Source organism: Spea bombifrons, chromosome 2, assembly GCF_027358695.1.
Source record: "Spea bombifrons isolate aSpeBom1 chromosome 2, aSpeBom1.2.pri, whole genome shotgun sequence".
Lineage (NCBI taxonomy): Eukaryota > Metazoa > Chordata > Amphibia > Anura > Pelobatidae > Spea > Spea bombifrons.
In genome coordinates this window covers 128,629,840-128,651,169 of record NC_071088.1, presented here as the reverse complement: position 1 = coordinate 128,651,169, position 21,330 = coordinate 128,629,840, and the positions used below count along the sequence as shown (strand labels likewise).

The window sequence follows — 21,330 nt, the reverse complement described above, 5'->3', positions numbered from 1 at the left end:
CCGTTCACTAACTAACGTCACCGACTCACCGGCTCAGCTCCCAAACCCTTCCCCTTACTCCGAGACTCAACCAATAGCGTGAAGGGAAAAGGTCTGCGCCTCTCTCGCGAGCCCACCTTGCATCACGTGAGCCTGTGCAGGAGGAGGAGGGGGGGAGATCTCGCGGAAACCAGTGAGAGAAGAGAGAGATCTCGCGGGATCCGGCGGGAGGACAAGTTGGGGGAGTATGGCGGGGACGTCGTCTAATCTGTTAAAGGTAAGCAGCCCTTCCCCTAGTTCTTTGCCCTGCGCTTTCAGGTGTGAGATTCCGCGCTCACCGGGCTTCCCTGACCTGCAGGAAGAGCTCCTGATAACGGACGCTGTCAGGGTTATGGCTGGCCTTTCTGCTCGGTAATGACTGGCCACATCCTTTTCGCACCGGCCTTGACGTTCAAAGAGGCTTCTGCTGTGACAGGGAAGTGGCCCCAAAGGCTTTCTGTATGCTGGACCCCAGTAGTGCTGCATGGCAGGGGCCCTCCTAGACTGGGTGCTGGGAGACATGAGCTTAATGACTGGAATTAGTGGCACGTTCACCGAGTCACCGAGAACATGCTATTTATGGTGTGTGTGTGTGTGTTATATGTGTGTGTTATATGTGTGTGTTATATGTGTGTGTTATATGTGTGTGTTATATGTGTGTGTTATATGTGTGTGTTATATGTGTGTGTTATATGTGTGTGTTATATGTGTGTGTTATATGTGTGTATAAGCATAGACCTCTCTGTCACTGTTTGTTTATATTAGGTATTAACCAACTACCCCAAGCGGGAGTGCAGTTATAATTAAAGCGGTAACGTATATGCACACCTATGTGTTGTCTTTTAGTGAAGCCTGTTGTCCCTTAGATGGATAGATTTAATGTGAATGGCGCGCTCGGCTCTGGCAATGTGTAAGTGATTCGTATATCTGTCGTTATAATATTCCAGAACGTTGGCAAATAGTTTCTCGGTATCGCTGTTTTAGTAGTTATTACCTGCCGGATTGACGAATAATGTTACCGTTTTATGTTAAAGCAGATTGGCTATACTTTGCTGTACATTCTGCTTATACTTTGCCAGTATATTGATTGTATTATACGTAGGATTATTTATTTTATATAGTGCCATCATATACCGCAGTGCTGAGTTGGCGGTCCCCGTACGCAAGAACTTCTTTTAAAGATACATGTCGGTGTCCCAGGGACCCCACTGCATAATGAGTGCATATGAAAGTACTTTGTAGGTACTCTGATATGTGTAAATTAAAATCACCAAAATGTTAAAGGGACATCAACGATCGTGTGCATTAAAGTGCATATGGAGGCCGGAGTGTCTCTTTACGCGCATATGACAGATGACTTGTGTCCTACAAGAAGTAGCCAACAGGTTCCTTTTTGTGAATAAGTACTGCGATAGCCGCTCACTGCTTTAGCTATGCAAAAGCAACCTGTTGACAACCATTGTCCGATACCAACAGCCCAATGAAGCCTTATGTCGTAATACACAATCTACGTCGTTGGGCAGACTAGATCGGCAAGTTGGTTCTTATCTGCCGTCACGTTCTATGTTTCTATAGTGTATGCAGTTTACTTTATTTGTATGATGTTTCCTTCAAATATTTTAATGATGCCGCTGGTTACCTTCATATACACTGATAAAGCCTCAAGTCCTTAGCTAGAAGAATGCATAACCGCATAACCCATCATATCTGATCGCTGGGCTTTTAATACCCCAAACAGCTGTTCTTTTAAATGTATTGGTGGCTTCATAATGAAGATGAGTAGCTTGCATTACAGAAATATGAACACTTCTTGGTATCCTTAACATCTCCTTGCTTTGCTTTGATTGTTCAACTTTGGGATAGTGTTACCTGAAAAATGCGCCAAAATCTAAAAGAGAGGGGAATGGGCAATTTTAGGGCAGAATTTATTCTTTCATTGACTAACATACTACAGGCGGCAGGTTTAAGGTACTCTACAGCTAACATTCTAAAATGTGCATAAATAATGGAAAACACTGCTTTATCTGTGAGGTTTGAGTATACTGCCAAGCGGCTCAAAACCACAGCTATATATATATATATATTATGCATGCTACTGTTCCTGTTTCGTTCATAGGTGAAAATAGGTTCCCGTGTGCTCGAGTCTATTGAGTGCCAGTTATGGCGGCCCCTGGTCAAACGAACCAACGAGAGCAACATTTCTTGTAAAAATGTTTCTAAAATGTAATCTGCTAATTGTGATTGTGTTATTTCATCGGCCAATGCGAGATATTTTATTAAGGCACTTTGCATCAGCACCACTGTTCTCCACCCATCTTCTCTTTGCTCTCTTGACCCATAATGTTTAATTTTACTGGAATCCTAATGAGAATTGCTCAATAAAGCACATGATTAATCAAGAGATTAACCAAACTGTTTTGTTTTAAAATACAAGAGTTTCACTGCAGATTTATTGGCAAATACGAGAGGATTGAAGTGTCAGATGGAGTTTGGGAGGGGGGGGTTGTATCATTGAACAACCACAGTGCCCTAGGATTTCAGTTCCTAGATCACAGGCGGCAAGACTATAATAATATGACTTTGGGAGTTTGCATGAAGTTGAACAACTTATTGCCGCATCCTCATGATGATGCATTGCGATTGGCCGTTTACACAGTGCTTCTGCAAGAAGGGCTGAGCTGACCATACATATACATCCTAAGTAGTTCAATAGAGGAGGAAACTCACCAGTTTAGTGGGGTGTCTTCACTAAAGGGAAAGTTTGCAGGAGAGTTGTAGATTCAATACGATATTCATTATGAAGGGCCAACACTGTCAAGCTTCTCCTGCAAGGGCTGAGGCGACTCCATATGATGCATAATTTGAGGTAGAAGATTATAAACGCTCACTGATTTAACTATGCATTGTTCAGGGTCAGCCAATGTCTTTGTTGTGCAGAAGATGTTGACAATTCTCCCTTTAGTGAATAAACCTCAATGATGAGCAAGAGAAGCTGACCGGCGCTGGCCCCTCATAATGCGTAGGGAAGTAGTTGGAATGTTCAGCCCTCCTTGCTGTAGTTATACCAGCTGTCGGTGTCCATTCTTTTCTGTGCCTGGAAGCATTGTTAAGGGACGATTTGACTACAGACCAGTGCAGCAGTGTGAAAATGTTGTTGCAATGTGTTAAGTGTACAATGGCCACCATTGTTGTTCGATAAAACAAAGGTACTTATTAAAACCTTATTAACCACTAAATGACAAAGCCTGTACATGCTCAAAAGGCATTGTTTTCAATGGGTTTAGGGACCGCCCATTGTCCTTAAGGGGTTAACACAGCCAAATCAAATGTCCAAAACCGAATAATTTCATGGGACTGTAAAATTGCTAGCGTGAGGGTTGCTGTGCCCACCTTCCCTGTCTGGAAGCCTACATTTTACTGGTAATTATTAAATTGAAGAATACTTCAAGGTGGACATCAAAGCTGCTGAAGAACAGCTCGGCTCATTACATAGGCATCTTATACTTGCGTTAATGTTAAAGAAAAACACTTTTTCCCATTTGAATGGAAGATAATCATGCTTTATTTTTTGGCTGTATTAAGAAGTGGGGGAGGGACATTTTATTATGGGGTAAACTGATTGTGTTTGGCCTGAGGTGCTCTAATCTCACACCGTCAGCACGGTCCAAAAACAGGAGTCGCTGACATAATTAATAGAGCTCTTCGGTGAGCCAGCAGGAGAGGCTGGAAGGAGCTTGAGTTTCTCTTGGCTGCACTCCTTCATTGGACATGGCTTAGGCTGAGTGTTGTGGGACTATTACTCTAGCGATGTGGCCAAGGAGATGCCATTCCCATAACACAGCAGTCAGCCTAAGCCATGTCCAACTCAAGCTCAAGCTCCTTCCAGCTTCTCCTGCTGGCTCTCTGGAGACCTCTATCAGTTCTGTCCGTCACTCCTGTCTTGGGACCGTGCTGACTGTGTGAAGTTTCTGTTCGCCACACTCCTTGATTGGATGCAATCTTGAGATGTCTCGTTAAGTTGTCACCTTGATCAAAATTCAACAACCATGCCTAGCCTATTAAAGTTAAAGCGCCATTTGTGACTTTTCTACATCTGACTCTACCCTGAAATATAACCGTGTCTTAAGAGATGTGTTCCAAATAAAGTGTCAAAATTTTGCATCTCTGCTGTAAGGTGTTCTCTATCCTCTTACCGGAAATACCTTTCGCGTATGTTCTATGGCTCTTTTTTTTTCTGCATTACCATTTTATCCCTATTTTGTAATTCTACCCTTTATGTAAGACGCAAATCGTCTTGTTTACTAGAACCTTTCTGTAACTGGGATCTTCACATGGCCAACCCCTGTCATAAATTGGCAGTCTAATCTCACACCAAAGAAGAATGTATATTAAATTAGTTTGTAAGCACTTTAATTTGCTCTCTTTTCCTGTATAATACAAAAAAACTACATAAGGTGCATATGATGGCTGGAGTGTCGCTTTAATGGTGCCTGCTGCGGCTGCCGTAAACCACTCCATTCCCTGTATACGAAAGGTTATCCTATAACTGCACCTCCAGGCTATAAATGTGTCCCGCAGGTTTGTTTATTGGGGAAAGTAAGGATGAGATTACTGCATATTCTTAAATTTATTTAGAACAGGTCTTAATAAGTCCTTGGCTATGTATTCAGTATAACTATTTGCCTATCCCTCACTGTATTTGCATCTACCAGTTTTGATTGGTGGCTGTTCCAGTTATCAACCACCCTTTCAGTAAAGTAAAACTTACTTGCATTACATCTAAACCTCTGCTCCTTTGAACACCCCCCCTTACTTACTAATATCTCCTCTTTATCTTCTTTCTTTCAAGTTATACACATTGGGTTCCTTTAGTCTTTCCTGAACTCTCTCTCCATAATGTCGTTATCCTTCCGGAGATGGAGTCTCCAGAACTGTACACCATGCTCTAGTGAGATCTGTAAAGGGGCAGCATCACCTCCCTCTTTCTGCTACTACCCAGCATTGCCTGCTTACTTCAGTAATAATTACTCCAAAGCCCCTCACTTCCGTTGTCACTGACAGAACAGGATCCCCCGTGCTGTAATCTGCTTTGGGATTTTTATGTCCCAAGTGCATTATTTTACATTAATTAACATTAAACTGCAGCTGCCACACTCCTGACTTTTCTTGGAATTTACTTACATGTTTTGGCTTGTTCCACCAGGAAGGTCTACCCTGTTGCAGACCTTTGTGTCATCTGCAAAAAAAGACATACCCTAACCATCAAGGGCTTTTGCAATCTCTACATACTACTATATAGCATAGCAATAATGTACATACAGAATCTCACAAAAGTGAGTACACCCATCACATTTTGTAAATATTTTATTATATCTTTTCATGTAACAACACTGAAGAAATGACTCTGCTACCATGTAAAGTAGTGAGTGTACAGCCTGTATAACGGTGTAAATTTACTGTCCCCACAAATATAACTCAACACACAGCCATTAATGTCTAAACCTTGGCAACAAAAGTAAGTCTTCAGACCTAAACCCTGAGCATTTGTGGGGCTTCCTCAAACGGAAGATGGGGGAGTGCAGGGTCTCTAACATCCACCAGCTCCGTGATGTCGTCATGGAGGAGTGGAAGAGGACTCCAGTGGCAACCTTTGAACCTGGTGAACTCCATGCCCAAGACAGCGCTGGAAAATAATGGTGGCCACACAAAATATTGACACTTTGGGCCCAATTTGGGCATTTCCACTCTAGGGCTGTACTCAGTTTTGTTGCCAAGGTTTAGACGTTAATGGCTGTGTGTTGTTATATTTGAGGGGGGCAGTATATTTACAGGGTTATACAGGCTGTACACTCACTACTTTACATTGTAGCAGAGTCATTTCTTCAGTGTTGTCAGATGAGAAGATATAATAAAATATTTATGAAAATGTGAGGGGTGTAGTGACTTTTGTGAGATACTGTGTTTATACATACTAGTTATATAGTGTAACAATGATGTTTTGTTTTTTTACTAGGGAGAACATGTACAACAAAAAGCTGTGTACTCACCAGGGCTAAACAAAGTGATTGTCTACAAAGCATAATCAATATAATAGACCGAACATCTTAAACAATCTCTTGAAATTAAAGAATACCCTTGGGCGTCCCGGGTCAGTATTTTAGATTTAGCTTAGCCTTTGTGTGCTCGGCTCTTTGCCATCAGGTGATCCATCTACTAATAACCGAATATATACGTTTTCTTATTTAAAAAAAACAAAAACAACTCTTCTGAAAGTGTCATAAAAGTTGTCTTGTTACCATAGCAACAAGCAGCTCCTACTGTTTATAAATTCAAATGATTCTACTGTTCTTTATCAGTAACCCCAATTATTCCCACAATCTGTTTCATTTATTTTTTTAAGAGGTTTGAACGCTTTGAATTTTGATCAACATAAAAATTGTGTCCAGGTTATTGTAACCTGAAAACATGGGGGCCATGAAACAACTTTGAATCCACCATTTGGGTAACAAGCTCTCCGTGTGCAAATAAAATGGTGCTGTCGGCAACTGTGTGGCTCCATGTGTATAAATAGAAGAGCACATAGCAGGTCTGTGTTACTATTTCTGGAAGCTGCATCGATGGTCTCTATGGAAAGTCATGACACTCCACATATATCCATTCTAAAAAATAATAATTATCGCTTATTTACACTTTGGTAGCTTGATGTCTTAGACTGTGTGACTTAGCACTACTGATAGCTGATTATTTTATTTATTCGCTCCTGTAGTCTAAGCTTTGTGTGAAGGATTGAATTAATTCTACTTGATTAAGTAAATATATTTTATAAGCTTTCCCCCCCCCCCCTCTCTTTCGCGTTGCGATCTACCTTCAGACAAGGCATTAGTTATAAAAGAAAAACCTGTGTGTGTGTGTGTGTGTATATATATATATATATATATATATATATATATATATATATATATATAAATATATATATAATCTCTATCTATAACTGTATAATTTAAGTAAGAAGTACTAAACTAGTACAATACACAGTAGATTGAAATCGGAGTGTCTTGTGCTTTAGAAACAGGAGCAGAAGGTACACACTAGGTATCGTAAGGGCTGTCTATCACTTTATACTATGTCCGGAGTGGACAAAATATGAATAAAGTGTAATAAAGCAGGTAAAGCAATGAAACTACTACTCCTGTACGCTATAGGAATGCAGCGCACAGGCTCCTGCGATGCGGGGACCCCAGGCCTTGTTGGGCATGAGTCTGGCTTTCTTGATGCAAGTGGGCTCCCTGAAGCTGACATGGCTGTTCATGGCTTCTATAATTAATACCGGGCATGTGGAAAGGTTTGACATCGTCACTAGTATGTGTGAGTGTGCGCAGAGCTGCTCCTTTGGCTTTATCAGATGCAGAAATAAGCGCACCTGAGTGCATTCTGACTTTACACTGTTTGTGCACTGTTCCAAAATAGAGCTATAATAGATCCTAATCCCGAAACCCACGTGGATGGGGTAAATCCATTTGCATTGGCTGTCCGCCTCCTGTTCTAAGTCTTTCAGTTATTTCCGTTTTTCGATAAAGCATTATCAATGTAAAATATTTTTAACTCTACCCCATTCCTGTTATCACGGGTTCAATAAATTGACTTGTTCTGCTATGGAAGACGGCTTGTCTATAAGCAAACATACACCAGGAACTCATGGCAGCGCTGCTCATGTCCTTGGCTAATGGGGTCGGAATGGATGAATAAACCAGTGGTAGTAATGACCACAGGAAAAATACATGTTAACAAAAAAACCATATTACTTTGTAAAGTACTTAAATATGAATCAAACATGGAATAAATAAACTACCTTTAGGAGAAGCTGCAGCACATCTGGACGCAGACAACCCCCACTGCTAACGGCACCTCCTTCAGGCTGCAGCAGAAGTTGCCTACACACCGGCTACACACCAGCGAATCAGAAGCACCAGCAGCGGAGGTTACCAGACAGGAGGATCCAGGTTCCCTGCAGAGCTGCGGGGGATCTGGATCTTAGTCTCATAGTCAGAGCTCTATTTGAGGTCTGGTTATAAGACGACCCCGATTTATAAGACGAGGGGTCATTTTCAGAGCAAATACGGTATACTGTAGCGTCACTCAGTGTGTGTATATGTATAGTGCTACGGTCAGTGTATGTATAAATGTATGGTGCCAGAGTCAGAAGGTCTAATATGTTGTAGTGCCAGATTTCAGTGTGTATGTGTCCATAGTGTTTGTGTGTAATTTTATACAAGTATAGTATTAGCCAGTATGTGTGTATGCGTGTGTGTATAAGTGTGTGGCACTAGCGTGTATGATGGTGTTTATGTTAGAGTATGGCATTAGCATGAGTGGCAACAGCATATAGTGTTAGGGTGTGTGTATAGTGTGTACATAAGAGTAGAATGTTAGCGTGTATGTGTGTGTGTGTTAATGTTTGTGAGCATAAGATGTTAGTGTGTGTCTGCTGTTGTATGTTGGGTAAATGTATGGGAGGGATCAACAAACCCCAGTTATCAGGAAAATAAAACCATGAATGTTTTTTTGGCTGGCTCCTAGATCCAAACCAAACTTGTCAACCCCTGCTTAACTCTTTATATAACTTTTGAAATCACAGGATAGATTTGCAATGCAGGGCAGAATAAGAAGAAATAAAAAGATAATTTGTCTGCATAATACTTAAAGTAAACAAACATGACTCAAAATGCTAAAATACAGCCTTTATTAAAGGTACAATAATTACAGTATAATAAGTCGGCCATCAAGATTACTCCTAGTCTTTCATTTTCATTTTTTTTATACTAACATAGCTAAGATAACTGGGCTGGGGGTCAGAATGCTAATATATCTTAGTTGTAACGCATTAATAAGTGCAATTCTCTGTCCTTGTATTCCAGAATAAGGGTGCACTTCAGTTTGAAGACAAATGGGATTTTATGCGACCCATAGTTCTGAAGCTGCTGCGTCAGGAGGCCGTCACGAAGCAGCAATGGTTCGACTTGTTCTCGTAAGTATGCGGTAGAGAAAACATGGATATGGCTGTGTGGCTCCCAGAGAGGTAGCTTCTAGTAAACCAGCGTTGAAATAGAATAAATGACAGTCTTTGATGTCTAGAAAACATGTTCAGGAAGCTATAGTGGGTTCCTGGATGCAGGTTCTAAACGGGTCTTTGTTGCAAACCTTACAGAGGAAAGGTTTGTAGCCATCAACTCACTATAAATGACAAAATGTGACTGCCCCTTATATGTTGCGCAACATTCCCCGCTTCCTTTAAGGGGACAACCCAGTGTCCCCTGCGCCCTCGCCTACCAACCATGCATGTGAAGGGCTTTGTAAGTTTCTTAGCTGAAGCTGCATCTCTAGAGCTTTCGAGCAATATGCTGTCTGTGGCCAATCCATGGCAGGAAAAAAGTCATTGAAATGAGCCAGTGATGACGCTCATCGGTGGTGAGTACACCCCGTGGGTGCAGGCAGCAGAAGAAGTCATTTGACAAACACATCTTCTACAAGAGTACAACCGGAGGGAAATGGTAAGTGGTTTCCAGGACAGAAGTGATGAGGAAAGGTTAAAGGATCTTAATATAGAGAGGAGGGTACAATAGGGGGGTACAATAGAAACATTTAAATACTTAAAGTGACTTAAAGTACAGGAGACCAGCTTATTTGAAAGGAGGAGCAATGTTAGAACAAGAGGTCATGGTCAAAAACTTGAAGGCCAGAGACTTAGATGTAACCCAAGGAAGTTCTGCTTTACTCAGAGGATAGCGGATAAATGGAACAGCCTCCCAGCAGCGGTGGTGGAGGCTAATACAGTAAGGGACTTTAAACAAGCACGGGATAGACATAAAGCTTTCCTCACCATGGGACCTGACCAAAGACTGATGGGGGTTTAAACCCCTGAAATCAGGAAATCAGAACCGAATGGTTCTTATCGTCCGTCAGTTGATGGAAGAATTAGGTTGTTCTTGAAAGCCTCATATTTTCCAGTACAGATCGGACATATAGTCAGGAGCATGGCTGGCTATGTCACTTTTACACGTGTATGAAGTTCTTGCTCTTCGCTTGATATTCAGCGCATCTCGGAATGGGGTCCGTAACAGTATCGGGCAAGCATTTATTCTTCAATAAAGTTATCCAGATAGACTCGGTGTCAGATCAGAATGTCAGTGCGTCGGCCAGACATAGCTCATCGATTTATTTTCACCATCTTTTACAGTATAATATTATAGGGCAGAGAATAATCAGTCAGAAGAAAGTGAGTTAGAATATCAGGATCATTAAATGTACATCAGGTGATAATGGAGGCCAATTAAATATAGGAGGAAGTTTGCTGGTCTACATAGGGGAGGCGTTCAACGTCTTTCACTTCATTCCAATCTGGTTTAAATGTCCATCTAGCTTTATGATTACTTCTACATAATCTATATGGCCTGTTACTTTAAAAGCTCACGTATAATACCCCCATGGGTTTTGTGTATAATTTTTTTCTGGTTTTTTTTTCTGTTTTTATGCTATACAAACTTTGTTTTCTAGGGATGTGCATGCGGTTTGCCTGTGGGATGATAAAGGCCCTGCAAAAATCCACCAGGCATTAAAAGAAGACATACTTGATTTCATAAAGCAAGCGCAAGCAGTGAGTGATTTCCCGTGTTTTACGTGTCGTTCAGTCCGTGCGATTTAAAGAATATGCTTATTATTAAATACACTTTAACCAATCTGATTTTATCCTTTCTTCTGAAGGTTTGCTCACACAGAAACCTTTATGGTGCTTTTCAGGTTGCTATGGCGACAGTGACTGTGTGTGTCACATGACAAGCATTCCTGGCAAAAAAAAAAAAAGAGGCAGACTGTTACATCATTAAATTATTTCTGACAAAAGGCTTGAATATTTAAAAATACTCGGAATGATATTTCTAATGATGCATTTCGTTGCAAACGTTTAGCAGAGTAGATGGAACGGCACCTTGAATTCCTGGTTTTGGAAGACCGGTGATTAAAGCCTGTATCAAGATGAAATCTAGAAACAAGTCTTTTCTAGCTCCTGGCACATTATATGATTTTGAATAACTTCATGGTGCAAGATTCATAATTTTTTTTTATTAACCCTGTATTTATTTTTTTCTTTCTGTTTCTCAAGAGAGTGTTAAGTCATCAGGATGACACCGCTTTGCTTAAAGCTTATATTGTGGAATGGCGCAAGTTTTTCACGCAGTGCGATATCCTCCCCAAACCTTTCTGCCAGCTAGAGATCACTCTAATGGGGAAGCAAGGAAGCAACAAGAAATCAAACGTCGAAGACAGTATTGTGCGGAAGGTAAGACATTTAATACACGCATTGTACCGCGCTCCATACGTGTCCGCCGGCAGCGAATGTGCTTACAACCCCTGATGAATTAGTGATCTGTTATACATAAAAGTGAATTTACTCTGTAACCACCTAGTTGTCGCTTGTATTTATATAATCCTATATGTTTTATGAATTACAGTTAATGCTGGATACGTGGAATGAGTCTATCTTCTCAAATATAAAAAACCGCCTCCAGGACAGCGCAATGAAACTGGTCCACGCGGAGCGGTTGGGGGAGGCCTTCGATTCGCAGCTTGTAATCGGTGTAAGAGAGTCATACGGTAGGTTACGGCATTTGGTTATATATATTTTTCCAAGACAGTTTTTATTTTTAAATAAAACGTTTCGATGTATATTTTGTTCTTTGTGTTCTTTGTGTAACTTGGCTGCAGAACTAATTGGGCAGCCCACTCGCCGACAACATATGGGATGCCATTTGGCATCGGGTAGAGATTGCTGGCTTTCATACCGCATCTTCTTAAAGAGGAACTCCCAGAAATGCGTGTTACTAGTATCCGATTAAACACGGGTTTTCAGAAGTATTGTTCTTTTCTTCTTTATATAACGAAACATCAACTTAGTTCATGATGTTTTCAGACAACTGGTAAAGTCAGTCAAATATCACACTACTGCCTACAGGTGTAGAGGAGGTTTATCTACTGTATAGGACTCCCTCTTATTGCATTCTGTTCCCAATTGTGCACCGCCATGCTTTTATTCATTATTATTTTTATTATTATCTCTACATTAGGTGGAGCGAGCCCTGCTCGCAAACTTACAATCTTGAGATAATATGCAGTTGCAGACAGTAATGTATAAGACCGTATTCTCCGGCAGGTACAAACGGGTTCTGCTTTCTTCTTGCAGTTAATTTGTGCTCCAATCCGGAAGATAAACTCCAGATTTATCGGGATAACTTTGAAAAAGCTTACTTGGATTCAACAGAGAGGTTTTACCGAACCCAGGCGCCTTCTTACCTGCAACAAAACGGTGTTCAGAATTACATGAAATATGTAAGTGTACGGCTCCAGGGCTGCGTCACGTCAGACCGTGCCATTCGCTGCAACTTGTAACGCTTGCAATGTTCTTAACAGGCGGATGCTAAACTGAAAGAAGAAGAGAAGAGGGCTCTGCGGTACTTGGAGACGAGGCGGGAGTGTAACTCTGTGCAGGCGGTGGGTATGCACATACTCTTCTGCCTTTCATGGTACTTATCGCTGATTTGGGTTTACTGCACTTAGAGAAGAGTTGCAGTTTCAAGTAACTTCTCTATGCATTTAAGAACACCCAACCCAAAGAGGTTGGTGGGCCCTGTGTCATGAGTATTTTCATATAATGGTGAGATGTTCTTGTCTCTTGTACTTATATACATTATACAGGGCCATCTCAACCTTCCTCTCAGAGAAATTCTGTGCGTGCTGGACCAACATAATGTATAGTGGTCTCTCCTGCAAACCCCCTGCTTGGTTAACCCTTTCCAGGAACAGATGAATAGGCTTGAAATATGGCACCCAAAGAATTTACTTTGCTATATATTCATGAAACCTTTGTCATTTTAGCACAGTAAGGTTAACATGTTGTGTAGACAACACTAAGCTTTTAAAATAAGTATAAAGGCCCCCTGCAGAGCTCATGTACAGGCTTTGATGGTCTATCCTCTTGTCTAGCAGGATAGTTTCTGCAGGGTTAAATCCTGAACCCTTCTGCTGGGGAGACCACTTAATACCTTTGTATGTGTAAGAAGAGGTGCATGTGTAGCAAATCTCGGCATTACTTTCCTGTAAAGCATTTCTACATCTGATGTTATCCTATATCTTAGTAAATGTATTAGTAGTTTCATATACTACAGAGTTATTGCTGTGTTCTGCAAAAGGCGTTATACCAGCAGCATCAGACACATGAGCTCCGGCTATCCGCTTAATAAAACCTGCATGTTACTTTCACGTTCTCTTCCTGGATTTAGGTGCTGGTGCTAAACTGGCTTTAGATCCAGCTTTACTTATGTATAATAATATATATATAATATCCCATGTCCTGAAATGCGTGTAACACGTGATCTCTTTGTTGCAGTTAATGGAATGCTGTGTAAACGCTCTTGTGACGTCCTTCAAGGAGACTATTTTAGCAGAATGCCAAGGAATGATTAAGCGCAATGAAACAGAAAGTACGTGCGATGAGTAATTGTGTCGTTAATTTTATTTTGCAAGTTTCTATTAATGACTGCTTTCAGGTAGGATGGACAGGCTGAAGAACACATTTAGACGCTCTTGTGTAGGTTGAGGTGATCGCATTTTTCATTTCTAACTTTTTTCATCGTTTATGCTTGGTAACCAAACAAAACATCTGCAATTTCCTTTTTATCTTTAAATTGTATTTATTTTGCCCGCCTCTTATTAAGTTTCAGTTTGTGGTGTTGTATTTTAAAGTTAGCTGTGATCAACAGGATTCAACACCTTTAATTGAATTTCAATTTAAGGATCGCACTAACTTTTAATGACAGTACACCTTTTTTACGTACTGGGTAATTCTTCATAAACACATGCATTTAGACTCGACATACATTCATATCGATATGCGTTTTAGTGGCTTATTATTCATTGGGCATTATCCCAGTTCTTATTATTGCTTCAAATATTGCTTTTCCGTGTTTCTTATTCACACTCAGTCTTGCCGGTATGTAGTAAAGCCTATTACGTGTCGCACACCAGATAATTGAATTTGTTTTCCACCTCCTTTTTTCCAGAATTACACTTAATGTTTTCTCTAATGGACAAAGTCCCGAACGGAATTGAGCCCATGTTAAAAGATTTGGAAGAGCACATTGTCAGCGCCGGTTTAGCTGACATGGTGGCAGCTGCAGAAACCATTACTACTGTAAGTAACGTTAACACTCATTTCTTAACGAAAGGACAAAAAGAAACAGGAAAATCCGGACGTGGACATCTTTCTTTAATATGCAAACATTTTTTTTCCACACGTGCATTTCACTCACCATGTTTTGAGGCCTAGAGACATTTAATATACAAAGATTATTCTCTCGTTTAGAACGTGGTAAGAATTGACGATGGTTTTTTTTTATGTAAATGGCTGTGAAACTAATAACTTATTTATGTTTAAGATATTCATATATAAAGTTATTTTAATAATCATCTTAACTCAGGGGTTTTTATGGTTGAGACAGTAATATACACACCGATAGAATACGGCTTGTTAATAAACTCATGATAATGTATCAAATAACTCTCTCGAAAGGGCTAGTAATATAGGTACATTCGCCCCCAACTCAGAAACAGAAATAATAGAAGAGAATGAACTCTTACAGAGAACATTACCAACGTAGAAAGTTCCGTGTTTCATTGTGCTATAGAAAGTTGCCCGTAACCCAAAGGGCTATAGCTAAGCAGCGGTACAGTTCCAAACGATCAGGGGACAGAACCATGAAGTTGTTTATTTGGGAAGATTAATAATAATAAATCTAATGTATTCCGCATTTTTGTCTTTTTTTCCCCCTGAAGGATTCCGAGAAATACGTAGAGCAGTTACTGACCTTGTTTAATAGATTCAGCAAACTAGTTAAAGAGGCTTTTCAAGATGACCCGCGATTCCTTACTGCTCGAGATAAGGTAATGTCATACCTGATGAGAATTTCTCTATTTAGGCAAGTAATCTCAATGTTCAGTAGATGTTCACGTAAGGGTAACGGTTACATATTATCCACGTAGCTGATGGGTGATGTAGTAAGAGGCCACGATATTTACTTTAGTGTAAATAAGTGGTTTAAATAATAACAGAAAAATGGAGTGAATGATTTTATGAACCAAACCCGAATGCCATATTCACAATCTTTACCTGAACGCAAGACGACTGTGTACTAGTCTGCTCCTTTACACTCTGGGGCCCTAATTGGTCTGTTACATTTTTGTCTTGTAAGAAATAACTACTTATTACAATTAACATATACGAATAGGTTAAATTATATTATATTCTGCATTTTTGTTCCAAGGGAACCCTGCTTAAGGCAAAATAGGTCAATTTCTGTTTCTAGAGGTCCTATTTATAGGTAAATTGCAGATTGTTATTGATATAAATTTAATTACCTTTTGTAACCAGCGCTTTCCCAGGACTGTAAATACTGATTGTGTGTTTTGTTTTTGTTTTTTTGTCTTCAGGCGTACAAGGCTGTTGTAAATGATGCAACAATATTTAAACTTGAGTTACCTCTGAAGCAGAAAGGGTGAGTAAAATGGGAATATCGCCTGGATGTCTGTAGGAACAGTAGATGGTTTGTAGAGGCGACAATTGTTTATTCACTAAATGGACAGTTGTGGATTCAAATCCATGAGCTCATTATTTACTGTGTAGAGCCAACCCCAGTGAGCTTCATCTACGAGTTAAATAGGTCAGATGTCTCGAAAGAACTCTCCACAAACACCCTAACTGCACATTGAGTTATCGGCTCATCTCACCCCAGCAGGAGAAATCCACTGGGTTACCACTCCAAAATTCAGTTTAAGTGTTCAACTCTCGTACCCATTGCAATCTTATTTTTATTTATTATTATTTGTATTAATAATTATTTTTTTACATTTTGAATGATTACGCAATATGATATAAAGACCCTCTTTCTTTCTAGGGTGGGACTGAAAACACAGCCGGAGTCAAAGTGCCCTGAACTGCTTGCAAATTACTGTGACATGTTGCTAAGAAAAACACCGCTAAGTAAAAAGCTGACATCAGAAGAAATTGAAGCAAAGCTGAAGGAAGTAGTAAGTACAGTCGGCTTCTCTGTAGCTAGGAATTCCTGTAGCATTTGCTAACCTTATTAGTATAATAATATAGTAACGCGTTTATGCTGAATGTAAGCAAACCCATAGAGTGACGTAACTGTCCTGTTTTCTATAGTTGTTGGTGCTGAAGTACGTACAGAACAAAGATGTGTTCATGAGATACCATAAAGCCCACCTCACCAGGCGCCTTATTTTAGACATCTCTGCTGACAGCGAAATTGAAGAAAACATGGTGGAATGGCTAAGGGTAAGGTAGCCCGAAATCCCTGCGATTGTTTGTGGATATGAGCTTGTCATACATCAATTTATATCGGAGTAAATATCCACACATGGGCTCTGCGGGCTTTGCCTGAGTGGCATTCACCGGTTAACATTAAACGTTCTTATTTTGTTTCGTTATTTTGTTTCAGGAAGTCGGCATGCCCGCTGATTACGTTAACAAGCTTGCAAGAATGTTCCAAGATATTAAAGTATCCGAAGACTTAAATCAATCTTTCAAAGAAATGCATAAAAACAATAAATTGGCTTTGCCAGGTATGTATTGATGTATTTACCCTTTTGTGTCCTGCGGCTGACTGTTTTGCTCGTAGTGGACGTCCAGTCTTTGTTTCATTAAATCACCTTGGGCTGTTATTATTTTATATGTTATTGTAATATTATTTTTAAAACAAGATTTTTGTATTCTTATAAAACTCACAGTGCTGAGTGTCACACGGATACTCTCTTCTAATTATTCTGCCCCTCTGAAAGCAGCGGTGCAATGCATAAAATCTGATATTTTCCTTCTAAATGTGGAGTAAATTATTTGAACTACCATTTTTCTTCCAGTTAGGTCAGTAGCGTACTTTACTTTAACTCCCTGTCCTCCAGAAAAGCTGAATGTTTACCCAAACACATCCATGTCTCTGGAACACATCTACAAAACTTAAACGCGAATATATGCAGTACATAGCCGGCCCGTGTGCTATTCAAATGTAATCGGCCAAGTTTTTTTTTTTTTTGTTGCAGCCGATTCTGTGAATATTAAAATATTAAATGCCGGCGCCTGGTCACGAAGCTCTGAAAAGGTCTTTGTATCCCTCCCTACTGAGCTTGAAGATCTCATTCCTGAAGTAGAAGAGTTTTACAAGAAGAACCACAGCGGTAGAAAGCTGCACTGGCATCATCTCATGTCAAACGGCATCGTAAGTGCGTCCATGTCCGCTGGTGGCTTTAGAAGATCAAGGCTTCGTTACTTCTCTCTCTCATGATTAAACCTCCTGATCACAAGTGTTAATTTTTTTTCTCAGTAGTTTTCAGGACAGTGCAAATTATTTTTCTTAACTGTTAGGTGATATGTAAAAGAAGCCTTATTACACCTTTTAGTAAAAGGCTGGTTGTCTGTGGAAGTCCTACGCAACTAGAGTGTCAAGGTGTTTATGTTTTGACTTTTAAGAAATATCAAACCTAAACTGCCAAGCATTTTAAGTTAAAAAACACGAAAGCCCTGTTTTCTCCATGGTTAATTCATTTAGACAAGCCAGATGATGCATAGCGGGAATTCAGGTTAATTCTATGAATTTTTAGCCAAACTAAATCCTATCGCATCGCTGTTTGCAGATTACCTTTAAGAATGAGGTTGGACAGTACGACCTGGAGGTGACCACGTTTCAGCTGGCCGTTCTGTTTGCTTGGAACCAGAGGCCTAAGGAGAAAATTACCTTTGAAAATCTTAAACTTGCAACAGAGCTTCCAGATGCAGAGCTAAGGAGGACTCTCTGGGTATGTACTATATATATATATATATATATATATATATATATGTTTTTAATTGCTTGTTTTAGAAATTAATATATATAGTTAAGACCTACGAATGGCATCCCTTGTGTCACATGAGTACAGGATACGATTTAGGCATTCACTGAGAATGTGTGCAGGGGAGCTTTCTCCATAACTGACTTTAGCCAATAAACTGTGCTAAAATAGTTTATATAACTTTTAATTTAATTATAAAGAAATTCAGCTGTGCAGTTGAAACAACACTTTTAAGCTTTTCTAACGTGTAAGGAACAAGCCTCTTAAATATTTTCACGCATTAAAGCGTAGAGGAATACAGAGAGCGGATGAAGGCTATTTTTTTTCTGCTGTTAAACAGGTCTATTGAAATGTTTCTCTTGAGACGTGTTCTTACACCCGCTGCGTTTTCCCTGTTCAGTCTCTTGTAGCTTTCCCGAAGCTGAAGCGGCAAGTCCTATCATACGAACCGCCGGTGAACTCCCCAAAAGACTTCACGGACGGCACCCTCTTTTCTGTGAACCAGGAGTTCAGCTTAATGTAAGTGCTTTGTTGCTTTGTGCCGGATTTCTAACCATAGAGGTTTTAGTATTGGTAGCTGCTGACTCTGGTCCTCCATGCATGCTGGGAACATCTATGCACAATGGCAGATGTAAAGCATCTGTATCAGTTATCTACCAAGGCTTCCAAGCACTTTGACATACAATCAGTGCTATTCTTCATTTAAAACATGTTATACTCTATCCTGCAAAAAAAGACATTTAGAAAACAAAAGAACGATCAATCAATGAGTGGCGTTTTTGCACAAGATGGGCATAAAACTTTTTTTTTTACTATTCACAAAATACAGTTTGATTTACACATTTTTTTTTTCTTTTTCTAAAATCTATCCCACAGAAAAAATGCAAAAGTTCAGAAAAGAGGAAAGATCAACTTAATAGGGCGCTTGCAGCTGACCACAGAAAGAATGCGGGAGGAAGAAAATGAAGGCATTGTCCAGCTGAGAATATTGAGAACACAGGTATGTGATCCCGTTTAGCAGGCCGGGCTTTCAAAATGCCTAATGGGTGCTATACGTTCTGCTGTGATCATATAGATTACTATTGAGATTAGTAACAGCTTTTTTAGCCATAGAAACCCAGTCCCTTGTCAGCTTGGAACACGACAGATCATCAGATTTACTTTGCTATAACCGTGATGATCAGTTGTCCACATTTCAGCCCAGAATCCTAAATTGTCATGATTGAATGGATACCCCTTACCATTGTATGTTACTTTGTCTAGCTGCCTGTTTCATGGATTGCACACCCATCACTGATCCTCAAACATATTCTATCATTCATATTTCCGATTCTTAGGAAGCCATCATTCAAATAATGAAGATGAGGAAGAAAATCACCAACGCCCAGCTCCAGACTGAACTTGTAGAAATTTTGAAAAACATGTTCTTGCCCCAGAAGAAAATGATAAAAGAGCAAATCGAGTGGCTCATAGAACACAAATACATCCGCAGAGATGAGTCTGATATCAACACCTTCATATACATGGCATAATCCAGAGACCTGTCCTCCCTATGGAAAGCATGAAACGTACTCTGGGCAGGTTATCGCAAATGTTTATGCTAAAAGCCAACTCCTCCAGACTTACATTGCATAAATATTGCAGCCCCTGCCTCACCTTAACAACTTTAAGTATTTCTTTTGAGGTTTGCCAATTTCATTCTGCCAGCATGACAGCGTTCCCTCCATGTTGCTTTTACCAGCATGCTGTTTTAACGAACACAACGCTTTCTGGAGAACACAGCCGGAGTTTGTAAAGTAGATTTCTTTTTGCTGGAACCAGAAGCATCGTGTTTTATTTTTTGTTTTTGTTTTGTTTTTTTGTTAAAATGCACCTGTCATACAACCATGATTTTTGAAGTTCTTGAAAGAACGACATGTTTTTGATTGTACACTAGGAAAGCCAAGTGGCTAGCAAATGTATTGATCAAAAAGGTATTTTAACCCAGGGTCTATGTGCGCATCTGTAGATCGTTTCCAAGTAATTGTTACCGCTGAACGAGAAGTAAGTGTATTGGATTCTCCCAGCGTATCGTGGGGTCAGTAGCCGTGCACTACCCACTCGTTGGCGCAGACTGGATCACGATGTTCTTTTGACTGTACATTTGCTTACAGATCGTGTGTTTTGACCTTCGAAGAGCAGACCTGTCACTTTAAAGAATTCGGGTCCTGGGGAAGGGGACATCACTGTGCACTGATGAACTGTTACTTTCTTTCTCTTTTTTTTTTAAGTGTTAAACCTAAGAATTGGCACTTTTCACCTTGGAGTATGACATTGACTGAACGTTATCTATGGATCCTTGCTGCACAGTTGTTGTGAATCTTTTATGCATATCATAATTTAAATGGTTTGTAATAGTAAAAAATGTTGACCCCCCATGAGCAATGCTTTTGATATTACTTTTAAAGCCTTTTTTTTTTCACTTCAAGGAAATCCTTAAAGAAAACCCAAATGTTAGTGAACCGAAACCTGCTGTTTTAAAGGAGCCCGACGATATTTACACTTTCAAACTTCCCCACGTGTTTGTTTTTTGGTATGCGAAGGAATGAAGAATACCGACTCGCATTAGTTAAATTTGACAGATACCTGAATCTTTCTGACTTTACTGAGCATTGGAAGCTTAATCATGTAAATTGGTATGAAGAGCGTAAAAACAATCCGTTGTCATTGTGCTCACTGAATTTAAATCCGATTTATAGCGATTATGAGGAAAGGTGCTTTAGAACTTTTATCTTTGTGACCTTTTTTTCCCCACCATATGTAAATGAACGTAATGGCGCCTTGAACAGGAAGGTGAATGAGTGATGAGCACAAACTCTGTTACTCTATTAGTGATTTTTACTTCTTCTCTTAGCACGATGCGTTTTCACAGCAAGCACTTCCGACATGGCCGAGTCTTTTAAAGTTTTCAAGCGTCGTGCCCAGAGGTACCGCTCAAAAAAATATAAATACAGATTGAGGCTCCTTTAGGAAATAGCCTACGAAAGAGAAGAGCCGCGCGCACCAATCAGAAGGAGCCGGTGGGGGCCATAGTGTGCCTGCAATGTAATTTAATTTTAACCTGTCGGTGTTGAAGAATTGGGTTCATTTTCACAAATGATGTAATAGAAGGAAAACCGATCACAGGGTAGACTGTAGTTTGTCGTTCTAACGTTCTGCTTTTACGGGGAAGTTTTACTTTTTCATTAATCATTTCAAAAATCTTACTTACTGTATAAACGAACACATTTATACAGCTGGGACTGCCATGAAAAAAAAAACCAACCTGTGTTTATATAGATAGATATGTATGTATGCATATATTCCTGTATAGATATATACACACAG

At 39.9% G+C, this 21,330-nt stretch overlaps 1 protein-coding gene across 1 annotated transcript; it reads left to right on the top strand.

Moving 5' to 3' along the window:
- Positions 1-180: 180 nt before the first annotated feature.
- Positions 181-20,379, top strand: CUL5 (cullin 5). The gene is made up of 19 exons (XM_053456461.1): positions 181-256; positions 8,934-9,043; positions 10,570-10,669; positions 11,174-11,350; positions 11,523-11,664; positions 12,251-12,396; positions 12,478-12,558; positions 13,454-13,547; positions 14,127-14,257; positions 14,899-15,006; positions 15,553-15,617; positions 16,017-16,149; positions 16,286-16,417; positions 16,581-16,704; positions 17,179-17,354; positions 17,770-17,931; positions 18,365-18,483; positions 18,841-18,964; positions 19,302-20,379. Exons 1-19 carry the CDS (start codon positions 227-229, stop codon positions 19,494-19,496), a joined length of 2,349 nt encoding a protein of 782 aa, XP_053312436.1. The 5' UTR covers positions 181-226; the 3' UTR covers positions 19,497-20,379.
- Positions 20,380-21,330: the final 951 nt, after the last annotated feature.

Bases quoted from the DNA above. Each gene is read 5' to 3' on its own strand.
- CUL5 (XM_053456461.1), top strand. From the start codon at position 227: ATGGCGGGGACGTCGTCTAATCTGTTAAAG. The intron at 10,670-11,173 runs GTGAGTGATTTC...CTGTTTCTCAAG, and splicing joins TCATAAAGCAAGCGCAAGCA to AGAGTGTTAAGTCATCAGGA. The intron at 18,965-19,301 runs GTATGTGATCCC...TCCGATTCTTAG, and splicing joins TGAGAATATTGAGAACACAG to GAAGCCATCATTCAAATAAT.